A 26,936-nucleotide genomic window follows, 5' to 3' on the forward strand; every position below is an offset into this window, starting at 1 on the left:
ACTCTGGGGACACTCTGGGGACACTGTGGGGACACTCTGGGGACACTCTGGGGACACTCAGGGGACACTTTGGGGACACTCTGGGGACACTGTGGGGACACTCTGGGGACACTTTGGGGACACTTTGGGGACACTCTGGGGACACTGTGGGGACACTCTGGGGACACTGTGGGGACACTCTGGGGACACTCTGGGGACACTGTGGGGACACTCTGGGGACACTGTGGGGACACTCTGGGGACACTCTGGGGACACTCTGGGGACACTCTGGGGACACTGTGGGGACACTTTGGGGACACTTTGGGGACACTTTGGGGACACTTTGGGGACACTTTGGGGACACGCTGTTGCCGTACCTTCTTGAAGCGCACCTTGAGGTTGCTGTGCCCCAGGTGCGGATCATGGGCGAACGCCTCATACAGCAGCAGCTCCTGCTCCACGTGCACCTGCACACACAGCAACGCTGCCCCACAGCGCCGCCCCATAGCGCCGCCCCACAGCGCCGCCCCACAGCGCCGCCCCACAGCGCAGCCCCACAGCACTGCCCCACAGCGCTGCCCCATAGCGCCACTGCCCTATAGTGCCGCCTCATAGCACCAATGTCCCATAGTGCCCCTGCCCCATAGTGCCGCTGCCCCATGGTGCTGCCCCATAGCACCACCCCTTAGCACTGCCCCATAGTGCTGCCCCATAGAGCACCCTGCCCCGCTCTCACCACCAGAAAGGGTCGGCTCCGCCATAGCCCCCAGCCCCATAACCCCCCCCACCCCATAACCCCACTCCCAGCCCCATAACCCCACTCCCAGCCCCACAAATCCACTCCCAGCCCCATAACCCATCCCCACCCCATAACCCCACTCCCAGCCCCACAAACCCACTCCCAGCCCCATAAGCCCCAACCCCATAACCCCACTCCCAGCCCCATAACCCATCCCCACCCCATAACCCCACTCCCAGCCCCATAACCCATCCCCACCCCATAACCCCACTCCCAGCCCCATAACCCATCCCCACCCCATAACCCCACTCCCAGCCCCACAAACCCACTCCCAGCCCCATAACCCCCAACCCCATAACCCCACTCCCAGCCCCATAACCCATCCCCACCCCATACCCCCACTCCCAGCCCCATAACCCATCCCCACCCCATAATGCCACTCCCAGTCCCACAAACCCACTCCCAGCCCCATAACCCCCAACCCCATAACCCCACTCCCCACCCCATAACCCATCCCCACTCCATAACCCCACTCCCAGCCCCATAACCCATCCCCACCCCATAACCCATCCCCACCCCATAACCCCACTCCCCGCCCCATAACCCATCCCCACTCCATAACCCCACTCCCAGCCCCATAACCCATCCCCACCCCATAACCGCCCCCCACCCCATAACCCATCCCCCACCCCATAACCCCCCCCACCCCATAACCCCCCCCACCCCCCACCCCGCTCTCACCAGCAGGTAGGGGCGGCTCTGCCGCGCCCCCAGCCCCACCAGCAGAACCTCGCGGACGTGGGGCAGCCCCCCCTGGCGCGTCGCCTCCTCCTTGCGCCCCTCCCCCGGCGCCGGCTGCCCAAAGCTGCTGTCCACCAGCACGCGCTGCCCCACGGGGAAGTTCTTGGCCAGGAACACCAGGCGCCACTCGGGGAGCTGGTAGATCTGGGGACAGCAGGGGGACAGCGGGGACCTGGGGACACTGGGGGCAGTGGGGACACTGGGGGCAATGGGGACATTGGGGGCAATGGGAGCAGTGGGGACATTGGGGGCAGTGGGGACATTGGGGGCAATGGGGACATTGGGGGCAATGGGAGCAGTGGGGACACTGGGGACATTGGGGACATTGGGGACATTGGGGACATTGGGGGCAATGGGGATATTGGGGACATTGGGGGCAATGGGGGCAGTGGGGACATTGGGGGCAACATGGACGTTGGGGGCAATGGGGACATTGGGGGCAATGGGGGCAGTGGGGACAATGGGGGCAGTGGGGACATTGGGGGCAGTGGGGACATTGGGGGCAATGGGGGCAGTGGGGACACTGGGGGCAATTGGGGCAATGGGGACATTGGGGGCAATGGGGGCAGTGGGGAAATAGGGGGCAATGGGGCAATGGGGTGGGGGGGCGTAGGGGACATTGGGGGCAGTGGGGACAGTGGGGACATGGGGGGCAGTGGGGACAGTGGGGACATGGGGGACATTGGGGGCAATGGGGACACTGGGGGCAATGGGGACATTGGGGGCAATGGGGACACTGGGGGCAATGGGGGCAGTGGGGACAGTGGGGACAGTGGGGGACACTGAGGCACTGAGGGACACTGGGGGCAATGGGGATATTGGGGACATTGGGGGCAATGGGGATATTGGGGGCAATGGGGGCAGTGGGGACATTGGGGGCAATGGGGACATTGGGGACAGTGGGGGACACTGAGGCACTGAGGGACAATGGGGGCAATGGGGACACTGGGGCAATGGGGACAACAGGATCATGGGGGCAATGGGGACAGTGGGGACAATGGGGTCATGGGGATACAGGGGACAGCGGGGGACATCGGGGACATGGGGTGATATGGGGACAGTGGGGACATTGGGGTCACGGGGCGACGTGGGGGGCACTGGGGTCATGGGGTGACAAGGGGACACTGGGACAGGTGGTGACAGGGAGGGGACAGGAGGTGACAAGGGGACAGGTGGTGACACTGAGGGGACAGGGACAGGCGGTGACAACAAGGGGACACATGGTGACACGGAGGGGACAGGCGGTGACAACAAGGGGACACACGGTGACACGGAGGGGACAGGCGGTGACAACAAGGGGACACATGGTGACACGGAGGGGACAGGCGGGTGACAACAAGGGGACACATGGTGACATGGAGGGGACAGGCGGTGACAACAAGGGGACACATGGTGACACGGAGGGGACAGGCGGTGACAACAAGGGGACACATGGTGACACGGAGGGGACAGGCGGTGACAACAAGGGGACACACGGTGACACGGAGGGGACAGGCGGTGACAACAAGGGGACACACGGTGACACGGAGGGGACAGGCGGTGACAACAAGGGGACACATGGTGACACGGAGGGGACAGGCGGTGACAACAAGGGGACACATGGTGACATGGAGGGGACAGGTGGTGACAGGAAGGGGACAGGGGGTGACATGGAAGGGACAAGCGGTGACAGGCAGTGACACAGAGGTGACAGGCGGTGACACAGAGGATACAGATGGTGACACAGAGGGTACAGGTGGTGACAGGGAGGGGACAGGTGGTGACAGGGAGGGGACAGGCGATGACAGGGAGGTGACAGTTGGTGATAGTGACAGGAGGTGACAGGAGGTGACAGTCGGTGACAGATGGTGACAGTCAGTGATGGTAACAGTCGGTGACACAGGTGACAGTGAAGGAGGTGACAGTTGATGAAGGAGGTGACAGTTGGTGACGGTGACGGTGACAGGAGGTGACAGTCAGTGATAGATGGTGACAGTTGGTGACACAGAGGTGACAGTCGGTGAAGGAGGTCACAGTTGGTGACAGTCGGTGACAGTCGGTGAAGGAGGTGACAGTCAGTGACAGTCAGTGACGGTGACAGGAGGTGACAGTTGGTGACAGTCAGTGACAGGAGGTGACAGTCGGTGACAGGAGGTGACACAGAGGTGACAGCTGGTGACAGCTGGTGACAGGAGGTGACACAGAGGTGACAGGAGGTGATAGTGACAGGAGGTGACGGTGACAGGAGGTGACAGGAGGTGACACAGAGGTGACAGGAGATGATAGTGACAGGAGGTGACAGGAGGTGACAGGGGGTGACAGGAGGTGACACAGAGGTGACACAGAGGTGACAGGAGATGATAGTGACAGGAGGTGACAGGAGGTGACAGGAGGTGACAGGAGGTGACACAGAGGTGACACAGAGATGATAGTGACAGGAGGTGACGGTGACAGGAGGTGACACAGAGGTGACAGAGGTGACACAGAGGTGACAAGAGGTGATAGTGACAGGAGGTGACGGTGACAGGAGGTGACAGGAGGTGACACAGAGGTGACAGGAGGTGATAGTGACAGGAGGTGACAGGAGGTGACAGGAGGTGACAGTTGGTGACAGGAGGTGACACAGAGGTGACAAGAGGTGATAGTGACAGGAGGTGACGGTGACAGGAGGTGACACAGAGGTGACAGGAGGCGATAGTGACAGGAGGTGACGGTGACAGGAGGTGACACAGAGATGACACAGAGGCGATAGTGACAGGAGGTGACGGTGACAGGAGGTGACAGGAGGTGACACAGAGGTGACACAGAGGTGACAGGAGGTGATAGTGACAGGAGGTGACGGTGACAGGAGGTGAAAGGAGGTGACACAGAGGTGACACAGAGGTGACAGGAGGTGATAGTGACAGGAGGTGATGGTGACAGGAGGTGACACAGAGGTGACACAGAGGTGACAGGAGGTGACAGTGACAGTTGGTGACGGTGACAGGAGATGACAGGAGGTGACACAGAGGTGACACAGAGGAGACAGGAGGTGATAGTGACAGGAGGTGATGGTGACAGGAGGTGACACAGAGGTGACAGGAGGTGATAGTGACAGGAGGTGACAGGAGGTGACACAGAGGTGACACAGAGGTGACAGGAGATGATAGTGACAGGAGGTGACGGTGACAGGAGGTGACAGGAGGTGACAGGAGGCGATAGTGACAGGAGGTGACGGTGACAGGAGGTGACACAGAGGTGACAGGAGGCGATAGTGACAGGAGGTGACGGTGACAGGAGGTGACACAGAGGTGACAGGAGGCGATAGTGACAGGAGGTGACGGTGACAGGAGGTGACAGGAGGTGACACAGAGCTGACACAGAGGTGACAGGAGATGATAGTGACAGGAGGTGACGGTGACAGGAGGTGACAGGAGGTGACACAGAGGTGACACAGAGGTGACAGGAGGTGACGGTGACAGGAGGTGACGGTGACAGGAGGTGACACAGAGGTGACACAGAGGTGACAGGAGGCGATAGTGACAGGAGGTGACAGTTGGTGACACAGAGGTGACACAGAGGTGACAGGAGGTGACAGTGACAGGAGGTGACGGTGATAGGAGGTGACAGGAGGTGACACAGAGGTGACACAGAGGAGACAGGAGGTGATAGTGACAGGAGGTGATGGTGACAGGAGGTGACAGGAGGTGACACAGAGGTGACACAGAGGTGACAGGAGGTCATAGTGACAGGAGGTGACGGTGACAGGAGGTGACACAGAGGTGACAGAGGTGACAGGAGGCGATAGTGACAGGAGGTGACGGTGACAGGAGGTGACAGGAGGTGACACAGAGGTGACACAGAGGTGACAGGAGGTGATAGTGACAGGAGGTGATGGTGACAGGAGGTGACACAGAGGTGACACAGAGGTGACACAGAGGTGACAGGAGGTGACAGTGACGGTGACGGTGACAGGAGATGACAGGAGGTGACACAGAGGTGACACAGAGGTGACAGGAGATGATAGTGACAGGAGGTGACGGTGACAGGAGGTGACAGGAGGTGACACAGAGGTGACACAGAGGTGACAGGAGGTGACGGTGACAGGAGGTGACGGTGACAGGAGGTGACAGGAGGTGACAGTTGGTGACAGGGCCGTTACCTCCATGGCGCCGTTGTCGCGCACGAGCAGCGCCCAGTGCGTGGGGGTGGGGGCGGGGGTGGGGGTGGGGGAGGGGTCCGCGCGGTGCTGCCGGGGGTCCCTCTCCGGAGGGGGGGGGGGCTCCGCGGCGCTGCTCCTCGTGGGGGGGGCTGCAAAGGGCCCCCGAGTCCCCGTACAGCATCTCCTCCTCGTCGTCCACAGAGCCACTGCCGCACAGCGACACCGAGCGTCACCGCCGCGGTGTCACTGCCGCAGTGTCACCACCACAGTGTCACCGCCGCAGTGTCACCACCACAGTGTCACACAGCGACACAGAGCGTCACCGCTGCAGTGTCACCGCCGCAGTGTCACCACCACAGTGTCACCGCCGCAGTGTCACACAGCGACACCGAGCGTCACCGCCGCAGTGTCACCGCTGCAGTGTCACCGCCACAGTGTCACCGCCACAGTGTCACACAGCGACACTGAGCGTCACCGCTGCACTGTCACCGCCACAGTGTCACACAGCGACACTGAGCGTCACTGCCACAGTGTCACCGCCACAGTGTCACACAGCGACACTGAGCGTCACCACCGCAGTGTCACCGCTGCAGTGTCACCACCACAGTGTCACACAGCGACACTGAGCGTCACCACCGCAGTGTCACCGCCGCAGTGTCACACAGCGACACCGAGCGTCACCGCCGCAGTGTCACCGCTGCAGTGTCACCGCCACAGTGTCACCACCACAGTGTCACACAGCGACACTGAGCGTCACCGCCACAGTGTCACTGCCACAGTGTCACCGCCGCAGTGTCACCGCCGCAGTGTCACACAGCGACACAGAGCGTCACCACCGCAGTGTCACCGCTGCAGTGTCACCACCACAGTGTCACACAGCGACACTGAGCGTCACCACCGCAGTGTCACCGCCGCAGTGTCACACAGCGACACCGAGCGTCACTGCCGCAGTGTCACCGCTGCAGTGTCACCGCCGCAGTGTCACCACCACAGTGTCACACAGCGACACTGAGCGTCACCGCCACAGTGTCACTGCCACAGTGTCACCGCCGCAGTGTCACCGCCACAGTGTCACACAGTGACACCGAGCATCACCGCCACAGTGTCACCACTGCAGTGTCACCACCACAGTGTCACCGCTGCAGTGTCACCACCAGTGTCACCGCTGCAGTGTCACCGCCACAGTGTCACCGCCACAGTGTCACCGCCAGTGTCACCGCTGCAGTGTCACCGTCGCAGTGTCACCGCCACAGTGTCACCACCGCAGTGTCACCGCTGCAGTGTCACCGCCACAGTGTCACCACCGCAGTGTCACACAGCAACACTGAGCGTCACCACCGCAATGTCACCACTCCAATGTCACCATCCCAATGTCACCTCCCCAAAGTCACCTCCCCAACATCACCACCTCCATCCCCACCCCAGTGTCACCATCCCACTGTCACCTCCCCAGTGTCACTATCCCACTGCCACCCACCCTACTGTCACCCACCCTGGTGTCACCTACCCCACTGTCACCCACTGGTGTCACTATCCCACTGCCACCCACACCGTTGTCACCCATCCCACTATCACCCACCCCACTGTCACCCACCAGTGTCACTATCCCACTGTCACCCACCCCACTGTCACCCATCCGTCACCCACCCCACTGTCACCCACTCTGGTGTCACCCACCCCACTGTCACCCACCAGTGTCACTATCCCACTGTCACCCACCCCACTGTCACCCACCCTGGTGTCACCCACCCCACTGTCACCCACCAGTGTCACTATCCTATTGTCACCCACCCCATTGTCACCCACCCCACTGTCACTCATCCACTGTCACCCACCTTGGTGTCACCCACCCCACTGTCACCCACTGGTGTCACTATCCCATTGCCACCCACCCCACCGTCACCCACTGGTGTCACTATCCCATTGCCACTCACCCCACTGTCACTATCCCACTGTCACCCACCTTGGTGTCACCCACCCCACTGTCACCCACCAGTGTCACTATCCCACTGTCACCCACCCCACTGTCACCCACCCTGGTGTCACCCACCCGTGTCACTATCCTATTGTCACCCACCCCATTGTCACCCTTCCCACTGTCACTCATCCACTGTCACCCACCCTGGTGTCACCCACCCCATTGTCACCCACTCTGGTGTCACCCACCCCATTGTCACCCTCCCTGACGCCCCTCCGGTGCCACCCCCCCCCGCTGCCCCCCCCCCCGGTGTCCCCGCGGTGTCACCTGATGTCCTGGATGAGGGTCTCGCTGTCGCTGGGGCCGCGCAGGGACACTTCGTCGCGGGCGCCGCTGCTGCGGCTCTCGGTGGTGAACATCCCACTCACGTCGCGGTACACGCACAGCGCCATCACCTTCGGCTGCTGCGGGGACACGGGGACAGCGTCACACGGGGACAGCATCACGTGGGAACAGTGTCACTTGGGGACAGCATCACATGGGGACAGCGTCACACAGGGACACGGGGACAGCGTCACACGGGGACAGCATCACGTGGGAACAGTGTCACTTGGGGACAGCATCACACAGGGACACGGGGACAGCGTCTCATGGGGACAGCATCACACGGGGACAGCATCACGTGGGAACAGTGTCACTTGGGGACAGCATCACATGGGGACATAGGGACTGCGTCACATGGGGACAATGTCACACGGGGACAGCATCACTTGGGGACAGCGTCACACGGGTGGCAGCATGACACGAGTGACAAAGAGCCAAGGGTGACAGTGTGACAAGGTTAATGACGTGCCACGGGTGACACTGCACCACAGGTGACAATACGACACAGGTGACAATGTGCCAGAGGTGACACTGTGCCATGGGTGACACTGTGTCACCGGTCACAATATGCTACGGGTAACAATGCGACACGGGGGACAATGCGACATGGGTGACAATGTGCCAGAGGTGACACTGTGCCACGGGTGACACTGTGTCGTGGGTGACACAGTGCCGCGGGTGACACAGTGTTGTGGGTGCCATATGGGTGACACAGTGCCATGGGTGACACAGTGCCGCGGGTGACACGGTGCCGTGTGGGTGACACAGTGCTGTGTGGGTGACACTGTGTTGCGGGTGACACAGTGCTGTGCGGGTGACACGGTGCCGGGGGTGACACTGAGGGTGACACGGTGCTGCGGGAGACACTGAGGGTGACACGGAGCTGTGGGTGACACTGAGGGTGACACAGTGCCGTGGGTGACACTGAGGGTGACATGGAGCCACGGGTGACACTGAGGGCTGACACAGTGCCGTGGGTGACACAGTGCTGTGTGGGTGACACTGAGGGTGACACGGAGTCGTGGGTAACACAGAGGGTGACACAGAGCCGCGGGTGACACTGAGGGTGACATGGTGCCGGGGGTGACACTGAGGGTGACACAGTGCCGTGGGTGACACAGTGCTGTGTGGGTGACACTGAGGGTGACATGGTGCCGGGGGTGACACTGAGGGTGACACGGAGCTGCAGGTGACAGTGCTGTGTGGGTGACACTGAGGGTGACATGGAGCCGCGGGTGACACAGTGCTCTGTGGGTGACACTGAGGGTGACACGGAGCTGCAGGTGACACAGTGCTGTGTGGGTGACACTGAGGGTGACACAGAGCCGCGGGTGACACTGAGGGTGACACGGAGCTGCGGGTGACACTGAGGGTGACACGGAGCCGCGGGTGACGGTGCGGCGGTGACTCACGGGGTGCAGCGGGCTCTTGAGCAGCGCCAGGCGGTGCGTGCGGCCGCCGTAGGTGTCGCTCTTGAGGACGAGGCAGCACAGCTGGCCCTCCGCGCTCAGCAGCACCACGTACGGATCCGCCACCGCGCAGTGCACCAACGGGGAGCCCAGATCCACCGGGACAAAGTGCAGCTGGTTCACTGCGGGGACAGCGGGGCATCAGGGGACAGCGGGGGACACAGGGGACAGCGGGGCAGCAGGGGACAGCGGGGGACACAGGGGACAGGGGGGCAGCAGGGGACAGCGGGGACAGGGGGGCAGCAGGGGACAGCGGGGGACACAGGGGACAGGGGGGCAGTGGGGACACAGGGGACAGGGGGGCAGCAGGGGACAGCGGGGGACACAGGGGACAGGGGGGCAGTGGGGACACAGGGGACAGGGGGGCAGCAGGGGACAGCGGGGACACAGGGGACAGGGGGGCAGCAGGGGACAGCAGGACAGCAGGGGACACAGGGGACAGCGGGGCAGTGGGGACACAGGGGACAGGGGGCAGCAGGGGACAGCGGGGACATAGGGGACAGGGGGACAGCAGGGGACAGCAGGGGACACAGGGGACAGGGGGACACTAAGGGACATGGACAAAGTGCAGCTGGTTCACTGCGGGGACAGCGGGCCATCAGGGGACACAGCGGGGACAGCAGGGGACAGCGGGGGACACAGGGACAGGGGGGCAGCAGGGGACAGCGGGGGACACAGGGGACAGGGGGGCAGCAGGGGACAGCGGGGGACACAGGGGACAGGGGGGCAGCAGGGGACAGCGGGGACACAGGGGACAGGGGGGCAGCAGGGGACAGCAGGGGACAGGGGGGCAGCAGGGGACAGCGGGGACACAGGGGCAGCAGGGGACACAGGGGACACAGGGGACACAGGGGACAGGGGGGCAGCAGGGGACACAGGGGACACAGGGGACAGGGGGACAGCAGAGGACAGCGGGGACACAGGGGACAGGGGGGCAGCAGGGGACAGCGGGGACATAGGGGACAGCAGGGGACAGCAGGGGACACAGGGGACAGGGGGACACTAAGGGACATGGACAAAGTGCAGCTGGTTCACTGCGGGGACAGCGGGCCATCAGGGGACACAGGGGGGACAGCAGGGGACATGGGGACAGCAGGGGACAGCGGGGGACACAAGGGACAGGGGGACAGCAGGGGACACAGGGACAGGGGGACAGCAGGGGACAGCAGGGGACAGGAGGACAGCAGGGGACATGGGGACAGCAGGGGACATGGAGACAGCAGGGGACACAGGGGACATGGGGACAGCAGGGGAGAGGGACACTAAGCGGGGTGGGGACAGCAGAGGGTGGAGGGACATCAGGGGCATGGGGACATTGAGGGCAAGGGGACATGAAAGGACATGGGGACATGAGGACATGGGGACAGCGGGATGCTGGGGGGTGTGGGGACATTGGGGGGATATGGGGACACTGGGACACGGGGACATTGGGATGTGGGGACATGGGAACACCAGGACATGGGAACATAGAGATTCTGGGATGTGGGAACATGGGGACAGGGACACGGGGACACCAGGACAGGGGGGCATGAAATATGGGGACATGGGGATATGGGGACATGGGGATATGGGGACATGGGGACAGGGGGACATGGGGACATGGGGATATGGGGACATGGGGATATGGGGACGGGGGATATGGGGACGGGGGATATGGGGACATGGGGACATGGGGACATGGGGATATGGGGATATGGGGATATGGGGATATGGGGACATGGGGACATGGGGATATGGGGACATGGGGATATGGGGACATGGGGATATGGGGACGGGGGATATGGGGACATGGGGACATGGGGATATGGGGACATGGGGATATGGGGACGGGGGATATGGGGACGGGGGATATGGGGACATGGGGACATGGGGACATGGGGATATGGGGATATGGGGATATGGGGATATGGGGACATGGGGACATGGGGATATGGGGACATGGGGATATAGGGACGGGGGATATGGGGACGGGGGATATGGGGACATGGGGACATGGGGATATGGGGACATGGGGATATGGGGATATGGGGATATGGGGACATGGGGACATGGGGATATGGGGACATGGGGACATGGGGACATGGAGATATGGGGACATGGGGCCATGGGGCCATGGGGATATGGGGACATGGGGATATGGGGACATGGGGTGCGGGTATATGGGGACATGGGGATATGGGGACACAGGGATAGAGGGACATGGGGACATGGGGATATGGGGACAGGGGGCATGGGGACATGGGGACATGGGGACACGATGGGGACATGGTGGCAGGCACTGAGCGTCACTCACCGCCCTCGAGCAGCCGCACTCCGAGCGGGGACACCTGCACGATGTAGCGGTTGTCCCCGATGTTCCCGGCGAAGATGGTGGGGCCCTGCGTGGCGAAGCCGCTCGTGTCCAACTCCATGATCTCCTGCCCCGTCTGCAGGATCTGCGGGACCACACCGCGTCACCGCGTCACCCCATCGTCTCGTCACCTCACCACCCCATCAGCCCATCATTCTGTCACCCTGTCACCCCATCACCTTGTCATTCTGCCACCCCAACACCTTGTCACCCCGTCACCCTGACACCTTGTCACCCCATTACACCATCACCCTGTCACTTTGTCACCCTGTCACCCCGCCACTTTGTCAACCTGTCACCCCGTCCCTTTGTCACCCCATCACACCATCAATCTGTCACTTTGTCACCCTGTCACCCCATTGCCCTGTCACCCTGTCACTTTGTCACCCCATCATCCCGTCACTTTGTCACCCCGTCCCTTTGTCACCCCATCACTCCGTCCCTTTGTCACTCTGTCACCCCATCACCACCCTGTCACCCCGTCACTTTGTCACCCCGTCACCCTGTCACCTTGTCACCTTGTCACCCCATAACTTTGTCACCCCGTCACTTTGTCACATGGTCACCCCATCACCCTGTCCCTTTGTCACCTTGTCACCTTGTCACTCTGTCCCTTTGTCAACCCGTCACTTTGTCACCATGTCACTTTGTCACCCTGTCACTTTGTCACCTTGTCACCCTGTCCCTTTGTCCCTTTGTCAACCCGTTACTTTGTCACCCTGTCACCCTGTCCCTTTGTCACCCCGTCACTTTGTCACTCTGTCCCTTTGTCACCCCATCACTCCGTCACTTTGTCACCCTGTCCCTTTGTCACTCCGTCACCCCGTCCCTTTGTCACCCCATCACTCCATCCCTTTGTCACCCCGTCACCCCGTCCCTTTGTCACCCCGTCACCCTGTCCCTTTGTCACCCGGTCCCCCCTCCAGCCGTCGCGGTGTGGGCGCACCATGGTGGAGTCCTCCCTGCTGAGGATGAGGAAGCCGTGCCGCTGCCCTTCGTCCTCAGGGGGGTCGGGGGCCGAGGGCTCTTTGTCGGCGGTGTCACCCGCGGTGCTCTGCTCCGCCTGATGGACACGGACAGCGCTGGCACCGCGGGGACATGGACAGGGGACACGGGGGGACATGGGGACACGGGGGGACGTGGACAGGAGGACATGGGGGGGATAGGGGACAGAGGACATGGGGACGTGGACAGGAGACACGGGGGGACAGGGACAGGAGGATGTGGGGGGACAGGGGACACAGGGGGACATGGATGGGGACATGGGGGGACATGGACAGGGGAACATGGGGGGACATGGACAGGGGACATGGGGGGACATGGGGACACATGGACAGAGGGACACAGGGACAGGAGGACACATGGGGGAGACATGCAGGGGTGACATGTGAAGGTGACACATGGGAGTGACATGCAGGGGTGACACATGGGGTGACACAGGTGACACATGGGGATGACATGCAGGGGTGACATGTGAAGGTGACACATGGGAGTGACATGCAGGGGTGACACATGGGGGTGACACGGGTGACACACGGGGATGACATGCAGGGGTGACACAGGGTGACGTATGGGGCTGACACGTGGAGGTGACACGGTGACATGTGGGTGTGACACACAGGCAATAAGTGGGAGTGACATATAGGGGGTGACACATGGGGGTGACACGGGGTGACGTATGGGGGGAACACGTGGAGGTGACACATGGGGGGTGACACATGGAGGTGACACGAGGGGGTGACACGTGGGGGTGACACTGACCTCGTCCTTCTTGGGGGGGGCCACCACGGTCCACATGTCGTAGCAGCCGGGCAGCTCAAACGTCGTCACCACCTGCGGCCGAATGCTCCTCTGCGGGACAGACACAGCCCCATAGTGCCGTGGGGCAGAGATGTGGGGCAGGGATGGCCCCATAGCACCGTGGGGAAGAGGCGTGGGGCAGGGATGGCCCCACAGTGCCGTGGGGCAAAGCTGTGGGGCACGGATGGCCCCATAGCACCACGGGGAAGAGCCGTGGGGCAGGTATGACCCCACAGCACCACGGGACAGAGCTGTGGGGCAGGGCCGCCCCATAGCGCCGTGGGGCTGTGGCCGGGGCATACAGGCTGCGCCCACACTCGGGGCCGCCCTGGTTCTCCCGGCAGTGGCTGCTTTGGCACCGACACCGCTCCCGGAGGCACCGCTCTGCAACACCGGAACCGGCGCTGTGCGGGGACAGCAGCGGGACAACAACGGGACAACAATGGGACAACAATGGGACAGCACGGGGACAAGAAGAAGACAACAGCGGGACAGCACGGGGACAACAATGGGACAACAGAAGGACAGATGGGGACAACAACGGGACAACAATGGGACAACAGCGGGACAGCATGATGGGGACAACAGTGGGACAATATGGGGACAGCACGGGGACAAGAAGAAGACAACAGAAGGACAGCACGGGGACAACAACGGGACAACAGAAGGACAGCACGGGGACAACAATGGGATGATATGGGGACAGCACGGGGACAACAGTGGGACAACAGAAGGACAGATGGGGACAACAGTGGGACAACAGGACAGCACAAAGACAACAAAGGGACAGCATGGGGACAACGTGGGACACTACAGGGACAACAGCGGGATGACATGGGGACATCAAAGGGACAGGAGAACACTGTTGTAGAGGGGAACACCACGGGGACAGAGGGACTCTATGCAGACACTACAGGGACAGGGGGACACTGTGGGGACGTGGGGACACTGAGATAAAGGGATGCTGGGATACAGGGATGTGGGGACACAGTGACACGACACAACGACACAGTGACACAGTGACACAACGACACAGTGACATGGTGACACAATGACACAACGACACAGCGACACAGCGACACAGCGACACAGCGACACAGTGACACAGTGACACAGTGACATGGTGACATGGTGACACAGGGACACGGTGACACAGTGACACAGTGACACAACGACACAGTGACACAACGACACAGTGACACAGTGACACAACGACACAGTGACACAGTGACACAACGACACAACGACACAACGACACAGTGACACAGTGACACAGCAACAGTGATACAGTGACACAGTGACACGGTGACACGGTGACATGGTGACACGGTGACACGGTGACACGGTGACACAGTGACACGGTGACACAGTGACACAGTGACATGGTGACACAGCGACACAGTGACATGGTGACACAGGGACACGGTGACGTGGTTACACAGGGACATTGTGACACAGTGACAGAGTGACACAACAACACAACGACACAGTGACACAGTGACACAGTGACACAGTGACACAATGACACGGTGACACAATGACACAGTGACACAGTGACACAGTGACACAGTGACACAATGACACGGTGACACAATGACACAGTGACACAGTGACACAGTGACACAGTGACACAGTGACACAACAACACAGTGACATGGTAACATGGGGATGTGACGCGGTGACATGGTGATGCGGTGACATGGTGACACAGTGACGTGGTGACACAGGTACATTGTGACACAGTGACACAGCGACAGTGACACAACGACACAGTGACACAACGACACGGTGACACAATGACACAGTGACACATTGACACAGTGACACAGTGACACAACGACACAGTGACATGGTAACATGGGGATGTGACGCGGTGACATGGTGATGCGGTGACATGGTGACACAGTGACGTGGTGACATGGTGACACAGGGACATTGTGACACAGTGACACAGTGACACAACGACACAGTGACACAACGACACAGTGACACAGTGACACAATGACACAACGACACAGTGACACAGTGACATGGTGACACAGTGATGTGGTGACATGGTGACACAATGACACAGTGACACAGCGACACAGCGACAGAGTGATACAGTGACACAACGACACAGTGACACAGTGACACAACGACACAGTGACACAGTGACACGGTGACACGGTGACACAGTGACACGGTGACACAGTGACACGGTGACACGGTGACACGTGTCCCCACCTGCAGCACAGACAGCGCGCCGTTCTTGCCGTACCCGGAGCACAGAACGATCTCCAGATCCGGTTCGGGGCTGTTCTGGAACTGCAGTGCACACACACGGACAGCGCTGCGTCATCGGCACCACCGCGTGGGGACACGGGGACAGGGGGACATGGGGACAGGGGGACATGGGGACATGGGGATATGGGGATATGGGGACATGGGGACAGGGGGACATGGGGACACGGGGACAGGGGGACATGGGGACAGGGGGATATGGGGACAGGGGGATATGGGGACAGGGGGATATGGGGACATGGGGTGCGGGTATATGGGGACATGGGGATATGGGGACATGGGGATATGGGGACATGGGGATGGGGGATATGGGGACATGGGGACGGGGGATATGGGGACGGGGGATATGGGGACATGGGGACATGGGGATATGGGGACATGGGGATGGGGGATATGGGGACATGGGGACGGGGGATATGGGGACGGGGGATATGGGGACATGGGGACATGGGGATATGGGGACATGGGGATATGGGGACATGGGGACATGGGGACATGGGGACATGGGGATATGAGGACATGGGGACACAGGGACACAGGGACACGAGGACATGGGGACACGGGGACACGGGGACATGGGGATATGGGGACATGGGGACATGGGGATATGGGGACAGGGGGATATGGGGACACGAGGACACGGGGACACGGGGACAGGGGGACATGGGGATATGGGGACAGGGGGACATGGGGATATGGGGACATGGGGACATGGGGACACGGTGCCACGCTGACCTCCTCGGACAGGAAGGCGGGCTCCCCCATGGCGGCGTTGGCGCAGGGCCCGATGTTGAGGATGCTGTCACACACCTGCGGGGACCAGAGGAGGGGACACACACGGGCGGTGGCCGCGGTGTCACCGGGATGGGGGGGAGGGGGAGGACCGCCTGGGGATCGTTTGGGGACAGTTTGGGGACACACCTCGAAGGAGTACGTGGCCAACTGCGTCCCCGACTGTGCCTCGCTGCCGTACACCTCGATCTCGTCCACCTCGTCCTGCGGTGCCGACTTGCTGCCACCTGGAGGGGACAACGCAATGTCACCGTGTCACCTCCCCCCATCCCCCCCCGTGTCACCCCCTCCCTCCCCCTCCCCTTGCTCTGGGTCACCTCCCTCCACGTCACCCCCCTGCGGTGTCACCCCACCCCTCCGTGTCACCCCACAGTGTGTCACACCCTCCAGTGTCACCATGTCACCCCTCCAATTCACCCTCACCCCCCCACGTCACCCCCCACATCATCTCCCCCCTCCGTGTCACCTCCCCTCCGTGCCACCACCCTCCATGTCACCCACCCCATGTCACCCCCCCGTTTCACCCTCACCCCCCATGTCACCTCCTCCCTCCGTGTCACCTCCCCTCTGTCACCACCCTCCTTGTCACCCACCCCATGTCACCTCCCCCATTTCACCCTCCCCCATCACCCCTCATGTCACCTTCCCATGTCACCTTCCCTCCATGTCACCCCCCCATGCCACCCCACTTCGTGTCACCCACCTATCCATGGCACCTCCCCTTTCGTGTCACTCCCCCACTTCGTGTCACCCCCCCACTCCCGTTCATGTCACCTCCCCTCCGTGTCACCCCCCCAAAGCCACACCCCCCCAACTTCGTGTCACCCACCCCTGTCCATGTCACCTCCCCTTTGATCCCCCCAATGCCACCCCCTCACTTCGTGTCACCCACCCATCCATGTCACCTCCCCTTTCGTGTCACCCTGTGTCACCTCCCCGTGTCACCTCCCCATTGTGTCACCCACCCGTCCATGTCACCTCCCCTTTCGTGTCCCCCTGTGTCACCTCCCCGTGTCACCTCCCCATTGTGTCACCCACCCGTCCATGTCACCTCCCCTTTCGTGTCACCCTGTGTCACCTCTCCTTTCATGTCACCCCCCCACCCCATTGTCACCTCCCCCCAGCCCCGGGGGTGTCACCGTGTCACCCACCGGCCCACGGAGCCGCTGACTCCGAGCGCTTCTTCTTGGTCGGGGGCTCCTCCTGCGGGGGGGGGGGACATGGGGACAACAGTGCCACCAGGACACGGGGACAGCAGTGTCACCGGGACACAGGGACAACTGTCACCTGGACATGGTGACAACAGTGCCACCGGGACATGGGGACAGCAGTGCCACCAGGACATGGGGACAACAGTGCCACCGGGACACGGGGACGACTGTCACCTGGACATGGTGACAACAGTGCCACTGGGACACGGGGACAACTGTCACCTGGACATGGGGACGACCGTCACCTGGACATGGTGACAGCAGTGCCACCGGGACACAGGGACAACTGTCACCTGGACATGGGGACAACTGTCACCTGGACATGGTGACAACAGTGCCACCGGGACACGGGGACATGTCACCTGGACATGGGGACATGGGGACAACAGTGCCACCGGGACATGGCGACAACTGTCACCAGGACATGGGGACAGCAGTGCCACCAGGACACGGTGACAGCACTGTCACTCAGACATGGGTACAGCAGTGTCACCAGCACACGGAGACCACGGGGACACGGAGACCATGGGAAAGCGGCCATGGGGACAATGTCACGGTGGGGACACGGGGGACTCAATGGTGGGGACATAGTGGTGGCAGGGACATGGTGACACGGTGACCACGGGGAGGTGGCCATGGGGACACCGCCACAGAGGGGGCACGGGGGGACCCACTGGTGGGGACACAGCCACAACCACGCTTCCGTGGCGGGGATGGGAGGACACCGGGTTGGGGGGGGAGGGGGGGACCCGGCGGTGGTGACGGTGACACAGTGACACGGTGACACGGTGACGTGGTGACACGGTGACACGGTGACACAGTGACACGGTGACATGGTGACACGGTGACAGGGTGACACAGTGACAGGGTGACAGGGTGACAGGGTGACATGGTGACACAGTGACACGGTGACGCGGTGACACGGTGACATGGTGACGCAGTGACACGGTGACGCGGTGACACGGTGACACCACCTGCTTGTCGGGCGGGTCCTTGGGAGCGTCCTGCAGCTTCTCGGTGTACTTGAGCAGCAGAGAGTTCCCCAGGCGGGAGCCCAGGAACAGGAAACCCGGCTCCAGCGTCACCATCTGCACGGGTGGGGACAGCGCGGGGACAGCGTGGGGTTGGGGACAGCGTGGGGTTGGGGACAGCGTGGGGTTGGGGACAGCGTGGGGTTGGGGACAGTGTGGGGTTGGGGACACGGGGTTGGGGACATTGTGGGGTTGGGGACAGCGTGAGGTTGGGGACAGCGTGGGGTTGGGGACAGTGTGGGGTTGGGGACAGCGTGGAGTTGGGGACACGGGGTTGGGGACTCTAGGGGGTTGGGGACACATGGGGTTGGGGACAGGGGATTGGGGACACTATAGGGTTGGGGACATGAGGGGTTGGGGACAGCGTGGGGTTGGGGACAGCGTGGGGTTGGGGACTCTAGGGGGTTGGGGACACATGGGGTTGGGGACACCACAGGGTTGGGGACACCAGGGGGTTGGGGACACATGGGGTTGGGGACAGCGTGGGGTTGGGGACACCAGGGGGTTGGGGACACCACAGAGTTGGGGACACCAGGGGGTTGGGGACAGCGTGGGGTTGGGGACACCAGGGGGTTGGGGACATTGTGGGGTTGGGGACAGCGTGGGGTTGGGGACACATGGGGTTGGGGACAGGGGGGTTGGGGACACGGTGGAGTTGGGGACAGGGGGGTTGGGGACATGAGGGGTTGGGGACACCGTGGGGTTGGGGACACCACGGGGTTGGGGACACCACGGGGTTGGGGACATGAGGGGTTGGGGACAGTGTGGGGTTGGGGACAGCGTGGGGTTGGGGACACCAGGGTGTTGGGGACACCACGGGGTTGGGGACATGAGGGGTTGGGGACACCAGAGGGTTGGGGACAGGGGGGGTGGGGACACAGTGGAGTTGGGGACAGGGGGGTTGGGGACAGGGGGGTTGGGGACACGGTGGGGTCGTGGCCCCGCACTCACGCAGGTGGTGAGCACGCTGGCGGCCGCTTTGTCGAAGTGGAAGGAGCGGACGCTGCGCATGCCGTCGGTGATGAGCGTCAGCACGTAGCTGCGGGGGGTTGGGGGGACAGGCGGCGGTGACAACGGGGGACGGTCACCGCAACGGGGACCCCTCCCCCCCCCTCCCCCTCCCCTTTCCCCTCCCCCGCTCCCCGTCCCCGCTCACATCTCGCCGCCCTTGAGGGAAATGACCATTTTGTCGTAGGAGATGAAGGCGGCCTGAGCACAGTCCAGCGTCAACCGCACGCCGTCCTGGATGCCTGCGGGGACACGCGGCGTTGGGGACAGATGGGACGCCGTGGCACCCCGTGGCACTGTCACCCCGTGGCACCCGTGGCACCCCGTGGCATTGTCACCCCATGGCCGTGGCACCCGTGGCATTGTCACCCTGTGGCTGTGTCACCCCATGGCATTGTCACCCGGTGGCCATAACACCTCGTGGCATTGTCACCCTGTGGACATGTCACCCCGTGGCATTGTCACCCCACGGCCATATCACCTCGTGGCATTGTCACCCTGTGGCTGTGTCACCCCATGGCATTGTCACCCGGTGGCCATATCACCTCGTGGCATTGTCACCCTGTGGCTGTGTCACCCCATGGCATTGTCACCCGGTGGCCATATCACCTCGTGGCATTGTAACCCCGTAGCACTGTCACCCCGTAGCACTGTCACCCCATGGCATTGTCACCCTGTGGCTGTGTCACCCCATGGCATTGTCACCTGGTGGCTGTGTCACCCGGTGGCCATATCACCTCGTGGCATTGTAACCCCATGGCACTGTCACCCCATAGCACTGTCACCCCGTGGTATTGTCACCCTGTGGCACTGTCACCCCGTAGCACTGTCACCCCGTGGTATTGTCACCCGGTGGCTGTGTCACCTCATGGCATTGTCACCCGGTGGCCGTATCACCTTGTGGCATTGTCACCCCGTGGCACTGTCACCCTGTGGACATGCCACCCTGTGGTACTGTCACCCCGTGGCCGTGTCACCCCGTGGCCGTGTCACCCTGCAGTTGTGTCACCCCATAGCCATGTCACCCCTCACCTGTGTCACCCCATGGCCGTGTCACCCCGTGGCTGTGTCACCCTGCAGTTGTGTCACCCCGTGGCCGTGTCACCCCGTGGCCATGTCACCCTGCAGTTGTGTCACCCCGTGGCCGTGTCACCCTGCAGTTGTGTCACCCCGTGGCGGTGGTGGCACTCACGCAGCGGGAAGACGGTGGTGCCGGCGGTCAGACTGTTGAGGGAGACGCCGTAGGGCGGCACGCTCTGGTTCAGGTACAGCAGAGAGTTCACAGCGAAGATCACCACTCCGCCTGCAGGGACGGACGGCACCGCGGTGGCACCGGGATGGCAATGGGATGGCAATGGGATGGCATCGGGATGGCAATGGGATGGCAATGGGATGGCATCGGGGGCAACGGGATGGCACCAAGTGGCACTGGGATGGTCCTGGTGGCATCAGGGTGGCACCGAGTGGCACTGGGATGGCATCGGGGGGCAACAGGATGGCTATGGGATGGCATCGGGGGGCAACAGGATGGCACCGAGTGGCACTGGGATGGCAATGGGATGGCCCTGGTGGCATAGAGGTAGCACTGGGATGGCAATGGGATGGCATTGGGGTGGCACTGGAATGGCCCTGGGATGGCCCTGGTGGCATCAGGGTGGCACTGGGGGGCACTGGGATGGCTCCGGTGGCATCAGGGCAGCACCAGGGGGCAATGGGATGGCACTGGTGAAATACGGGTAGCACTGGGATGGCATCGGCATGGCACTGGGATGGCCCTGGTGGCAGCAGGGTGGCAGCAGGAGGCAATGGGATGGCACTGGAATGGCCCTGGTGGCATCAGGGTGGCACTGGGGGGCAACGGGATGGCAATGGGATGGCACATGTGGAATAGGGATAGCACTGGGATGGCACTGGGACGGCACTGGGATGGCATCAGGGTGGCACTGGGAACCTCAGTGGGAACATCACCAAGATGTCACCAGGAACATCACCAGGGTGGCACCAGGTGGCACTGGGATGGCACTGGGATGGCACCCAGAATGTCACTGGGATGGCACCAGGATGGCACTGGGAATCTCGTTGGGAATAGCACCCAGATAGCACCAGGAACACCACTGGGATGGAACCCAGATGGCACCCAGATGTCACCAGGATGTCACCAGGATGGCACTGGGAACGTCACCAACATACAATCGGGAACATCACCAGGATGATAATGGGGTGGCATCACAGTGCCACCGGGAATGTCACCGGGAATGTCACCATGAGCAGCAATGGAATTACTATGGGAATATCACTGGGAATGCCACCGGAATGGCACGAGGAATGTCACCGGGATGGCACCAGGAACGTCAGCAGGATTGTCACCCAGAATACTACTGGGACTGTCACCAAGGACATCACCCAGAATGTCACCAAGGATGTCACCCGCAGCATCAAGGATGGCACCCAGAATGACACCAGAAACATCACCCAGAACGTCACCAGGAACATCACCCAGAACGTCACCCAGAACGTCACTGGGATTGTCACAGAGGACGTCACCCACACCATCAAGGATGTCACCCAGAATGTCACCAGAAGCGTCACCCAGAACGTCACCCAGAACGTCACCAGGAACATCACCCAGAACGTCACCCACAACATCAAGGATGTCACCCAGAATGTCACCAGAAACATCACCCAGAACGTCACCAAGGATGTCACCCAGAACGTCACCGGGATTGTCACAGAGGACATCACCCACAACATCAAGGATGTCACCCAGCATGTCACCCAGAAACGGATGTCACCCAGAACGTCACCGGGATTGTCACAGAGGACATCACCCACACCATCAAGGATGTCACCCAGAATGTCACCAGAAGCGTCACCCAGAACGTCACCCAGAACGTCACCAGGAACATCACCCAGAACGTCACCCACATCAAGGATGTCACCCAGAATGTCACCAGAAACATCACCCAGAACGTCACCAAGGATGTCACCCAGAACGTCACCAGGATTGTCACAGAGGACGTCACCCACAACATCAAGGATGTCACCCAGAATGTCACCCAGAAACGGATGTCACCCAGAACGTCACCGGGATTGTCACAGAGGACGTCACCCACACCATCAAGGATGTCACCCAGAATGTCACCCAGAAACATCACCCGTAACATCACCGGGACTGTCATCAAGGACATCACCCACAACATCAAGGATGTCACCCAGAATGTCACCAAAATCATCACCCACAACATCACCAAGGATGTCACCCGCAACATCACTGAGACTGTCACCAAGGACATCACACGGAACATCAACAATGTCACCCAGAATGTCACCAGAACTGTCACCCGGAACATCACCACGGATGTCACACAGATGGGATTGTCATAAAGGACATCACCCACAACATCAAGGATGTCACCCAGAATGTCACCAGAAACATCACCCAGAACGTCACCAAGGATGTCACCCAGAACGTCACCAGGATTGTCACAGAGGACGTCACCCACATCAAGGATGTCACCCAGAATGTCACCCAGAAACGGATGTCACCCAGAACGTCACCGGGATTGTCACAGAGGACGTCACCCACACCATCAAGGATGTCACCCAGAATGTCACCAGAAACGTCACCCAGAACGTCACCAGGAACATCACCCAGAACGTCACCCACAACATCAAGGATGTCACCCAGAATGTCACCAGAAACATCACCCAGAACGTCACCAAGGATGTCACCCAGAACGTCACCAGGATTGTCACAGAGGACGTCACCCACATCAAGGATGTCACCCAGAATGTCACCCAGAAACGGATGTCACCCAGAACGTCACCGGGATTGTCACAGAGGACGTCACCCACACCATCAAGGATGTCACCCAGAATGTCACCAGAAACGTCACCCAGAACGTCACCAGGAACATCACCCAGAACGTCACCCACAACATCAAGGATGTCACCCAGAATGTCACCAGAAACATCACCCAGAACGTCACCAAGGATGTCACCCAGAACGTCACCAGGATTGTCACAGAGGACGTCACCCACAACATCAAGGATGTCACCCAGAATGTCACCCAGAAACGGATGTCACCCAGAACGTCACCGGGATTGTCACAGAGGACGTCACCCACACCATCAAGGATGTCACCCAGAATGTCACCCAGAAATATCATCCATAACATCACCGGGACTGTCATCAAGGACATCACCCACAACATCAAGGATGTCACCCAGAATGTCACCAGGACTGTCACCCAGAGCACCACCAGGACTGTCACCGAGGTCATCATGCAGAACATCACCCACAACATCAGGAGAAACATGGCCCCAACGCCCCCGAGAATGCCCCCAAGAACATTCTGAGGACCACCACCTCAAGAGCCCCAACCACCATCTCACCCGGACTGTCACCCAAACCATCACCCGGACTGCCACCCAGATTGTCACCCAGATCGTCACCTGGACAGTCACCCAGACTGTCACCCAGACCGATACCAGGACTGTCACCCAGACCGTCACCCAGATCGTGATCCAGACCAACACCTGGACCATCACCAGGACTGTCACCCAGACCGTCACCCAGATCGTGATCCAGACCAACACCTGGACCATCACCCAGACTGTCACCCGAACTGTCACCCAGACCATCACTTGGACTGTCACCCAGTCTGTGATCTGGACCATCACCTAGACCGTCACCCAGATCTGACTGTCACCCAGACCGTCACCCAAATCGTGATCCAGACCAACACCCGGACCATCACCCGGATCGTCACCCAGACCATCACCTGAACCGTCACCCAGATCATGATCCTGACCAACACCTGGACCATCACACGGACTGTCACCTGGACTGTCACCAGGACCGCCACCCAGACCGTCACCCAGATCGTGATCCAGACCAACACCCAGACCATCACCCGGATCGTCACCCAGTCTGTCACCCAGACCATCACCTGAACCGTCACCCAGATCACGATCCAGACCAACACCTGGACCATCACACGGACCGTCACCCGGATCGTCAACCAGACCGTCACCCAGATCATGATCCAGACCAACACCTGGACCATCACACGGATCCAGACCTGGACCATCACCCAGACTGTCACCAGGACTGTCACTCGGACCGCCACCCAGACCGTCACCCAGATCGTGATCCAGACCAACACCCAGACCATCACCCAGACTGTCACCAGGACTGTCACCCAGACCGTCACCCAGATCTGACTGTCACCCAGACCGTCACCCAAATTGTGATCCAGACCAACACCCGGACCATCACACGGACTGTCACCTGGACTGCCACCCGGACCGTCACCCAGATCGTGATCCAGACCAACACCCGGACCATCACACGGACTGTCACCTGGACTGTCACCCAGACCGTCACCCAGATCTGACTGTCACCCAGACCGTCACCCAAATTGTGATCCAGACCAACACCCGGACCATCACACGGACTGTCACCTGGACTGTCACCAGGACCGCCACCCAGATCATGATCCAGACCAACACCTGGACCATCACACGGACTGTCACCCGGACTGTCACCAGGACCGCCACCCAGACCGTCACCCACATCATGATCCAGACCAACACCCAGACCATCACCCAGACTGTCACCAGGACTGTCACCCAGACCGTCACCCAGATCTGACTGTCACCCAGACCGTCACCCAAATTGTGATCCAGACCAACACCCGGACCATCACACGGACTGTCACCTGGACTGTCACCAGGACCGCCACCCAGATCATGATCCAGACCAACACCTGGACCATCACATGGACTGTCACCCGGACTGTCACCAGGACCGCCACCCAGACCGTCACCCACATCATGATCCAGACCAACACCCAGACCATCACCCAGACTGTCACCAGGACTGTCACCCAGACCGTCACCCAGATCTGACTGTCACCCAGACCGTCACCCAAACTGTGATCCAGACCAACACCCGGACCATCACACGGACTGTCACCCGGACTGTCACCAGGACCGTCACCCAGATCATGATCCAGACCAACACCCGGACCATCACACGGACTGTCACCCGGACTATCACCAGGACCACCACCCAGACCGTCACCCACATCATGATCCAGACCAACACCCAGACCATCACATGGACTGTCACCTGGACTGTCACCCAGACCGTCACCCAGATCTGACTGTCACCCAGACCGTCACCCAAATTGTGATCCAGACCAACACCCGGACCATCACACGGACTGTCACCTGGACTGCCACCCGGACCGTCACCCAGATCGTGATCCAGACCAACACCCGGACCATCACACGGACTGTCACCTGGACTGTCACCCAGATCTGACTGTCACCCAGACCGTCACCCAAATTGTGATCCAGACCAACACCCGGACCATCACACGGACTGTCACCCGGACTGTCACCAGGACCGCCACCCAAACCATCCCGTGCTCCATCCACCGGACCGCCACCCAGACCGTGATCTGGACCGCCACCCAGACCGTCACCCGAACCATCACCGTGACCGTCACCCGCCCACAGCCCCGTCCCCGCTCCGTCCCTCACCGATGGGTTTGGGGACGGCCAGCGCCTGCGTGCAGTCGAAGGGCAGATTGCTGAGGGACCAGATGACGGGGTGCACCTTCTGCATGATGTTCAGCGAGATGGCCACGATGCTGCACGTGTCCTGACGCACCGCCACGCGCCTGCGGGACCGCCCCGTCACCGTCACCACCCCGCGGTAAGAAAAAAAAAACGGGGGGGGGGGGGGGGGGGAGGAGGAGGAGGGGGTCCTTACCCCGGCCACGTCTGGTTGGGCTCGAAGAGGATGAGGAGGGTGGGCTCGTAGTAGCCGCAGAGGAACTGCATGTCGATGATGTTGAGCAGCTTCTCGTCCAGCTCCCGCACGTCGATGATGTAGCTGGGCAGGAAGCTCGACTTCTGCCTGCTTCCCAACGGGGACGTGGGTTACGGGGGGGTGGGGGACAGCACCCCAAAAAACCCCAGGAGACAAAAGCACTCGGCCTGGAGCACCTCTGGGTTCACGGCCACGCTGAGCCGAGCG

At 61.3% G+C, this 26,936-nt stretch overlaps 1 protein-coding gene across 1 annotated transcript in view; it reads right to left on the minus strand.

Moving 5' to 3' along the window:
• Nucleotides 1–351: 351 nt before the first annotated feature.
• Nucleotides 352–26,936, minus strand: part of LOC136045607 (cleavage and polyadenylation specificity factor subunit 1-like) — a gene marked incomplete at its 3' end in the record, with an annotated part of 44,796 nt that continues 18,211 nt past the window's right edge. Inside the window, 19 exon segments of the mRNA XM_065731617.1 lie at nucleotides 352–446; nucleotides 1,460–1,663; nucleotides 5,640–5,744; nucleotides 5,746–5,845; nucleotides 7,885–8,021; nucleotides 9,354–9,532; nucleotides 11,704–11,845; nucleotides 12,707–12,823; nucleotides 13,522–13,611; nucleotides 15,787–15,867; nucleotides 16,579–16,653; nucleotides 16,765–16,862; nucleotides 17,787–17,838; nucleotides 18,821–18,934; nucleotides 19,829–19,916; nucleotides 20,034–20,127; nucleotides 21,078–21,188; nucleotides 26,438–26,577; nucleotides 26,670–26,816. Coding sequence (XP_065587689.1) covers nucleotides 352–446; nucleotides 1,460–1,663; nucleotides 5,640–5,744; nucleotides 5,746–5,845; nucleotides 7,885–8,021; nucleotides 9,354–9,532; nucleotides 11,704–11,845; nucleotides 12,707–12,823; nucleotides 13,522–13,611; nucleotides 15,787–15,867; nucleotides 16,579–16,653; nucleotides 16,765–16,862; nucleotides 17,787–17,838; nucleotides 18,821–18,934; nucleotides 19,829–19,916; nucleotides 20,034–20,127; nucleotides 21,078–21,188; nucleotides 26,438–26,577; nucleotides 26,670–26,816 — 2,169 coding nt within the window.

The sequence above is a fragment of the Cyrtonyx montezumae genome, unplaced genomic scaffold (genome assembly GCF_038088225.1).
Source record: "Cyrtonyx montezumae isolate F1298 unplaced genomic scaffold, pur_monq_1.0 scaffold_144, whole genome shotgun sequence".
In the NCBI taxonomy this organism is placed as follows: domain Eukaryota; kingdom Metazoa; phylum Chordata; class Aves; order Galliformes; family Odontophoridae; genus Cyrtonyx; species Cyrtonyx montezumae.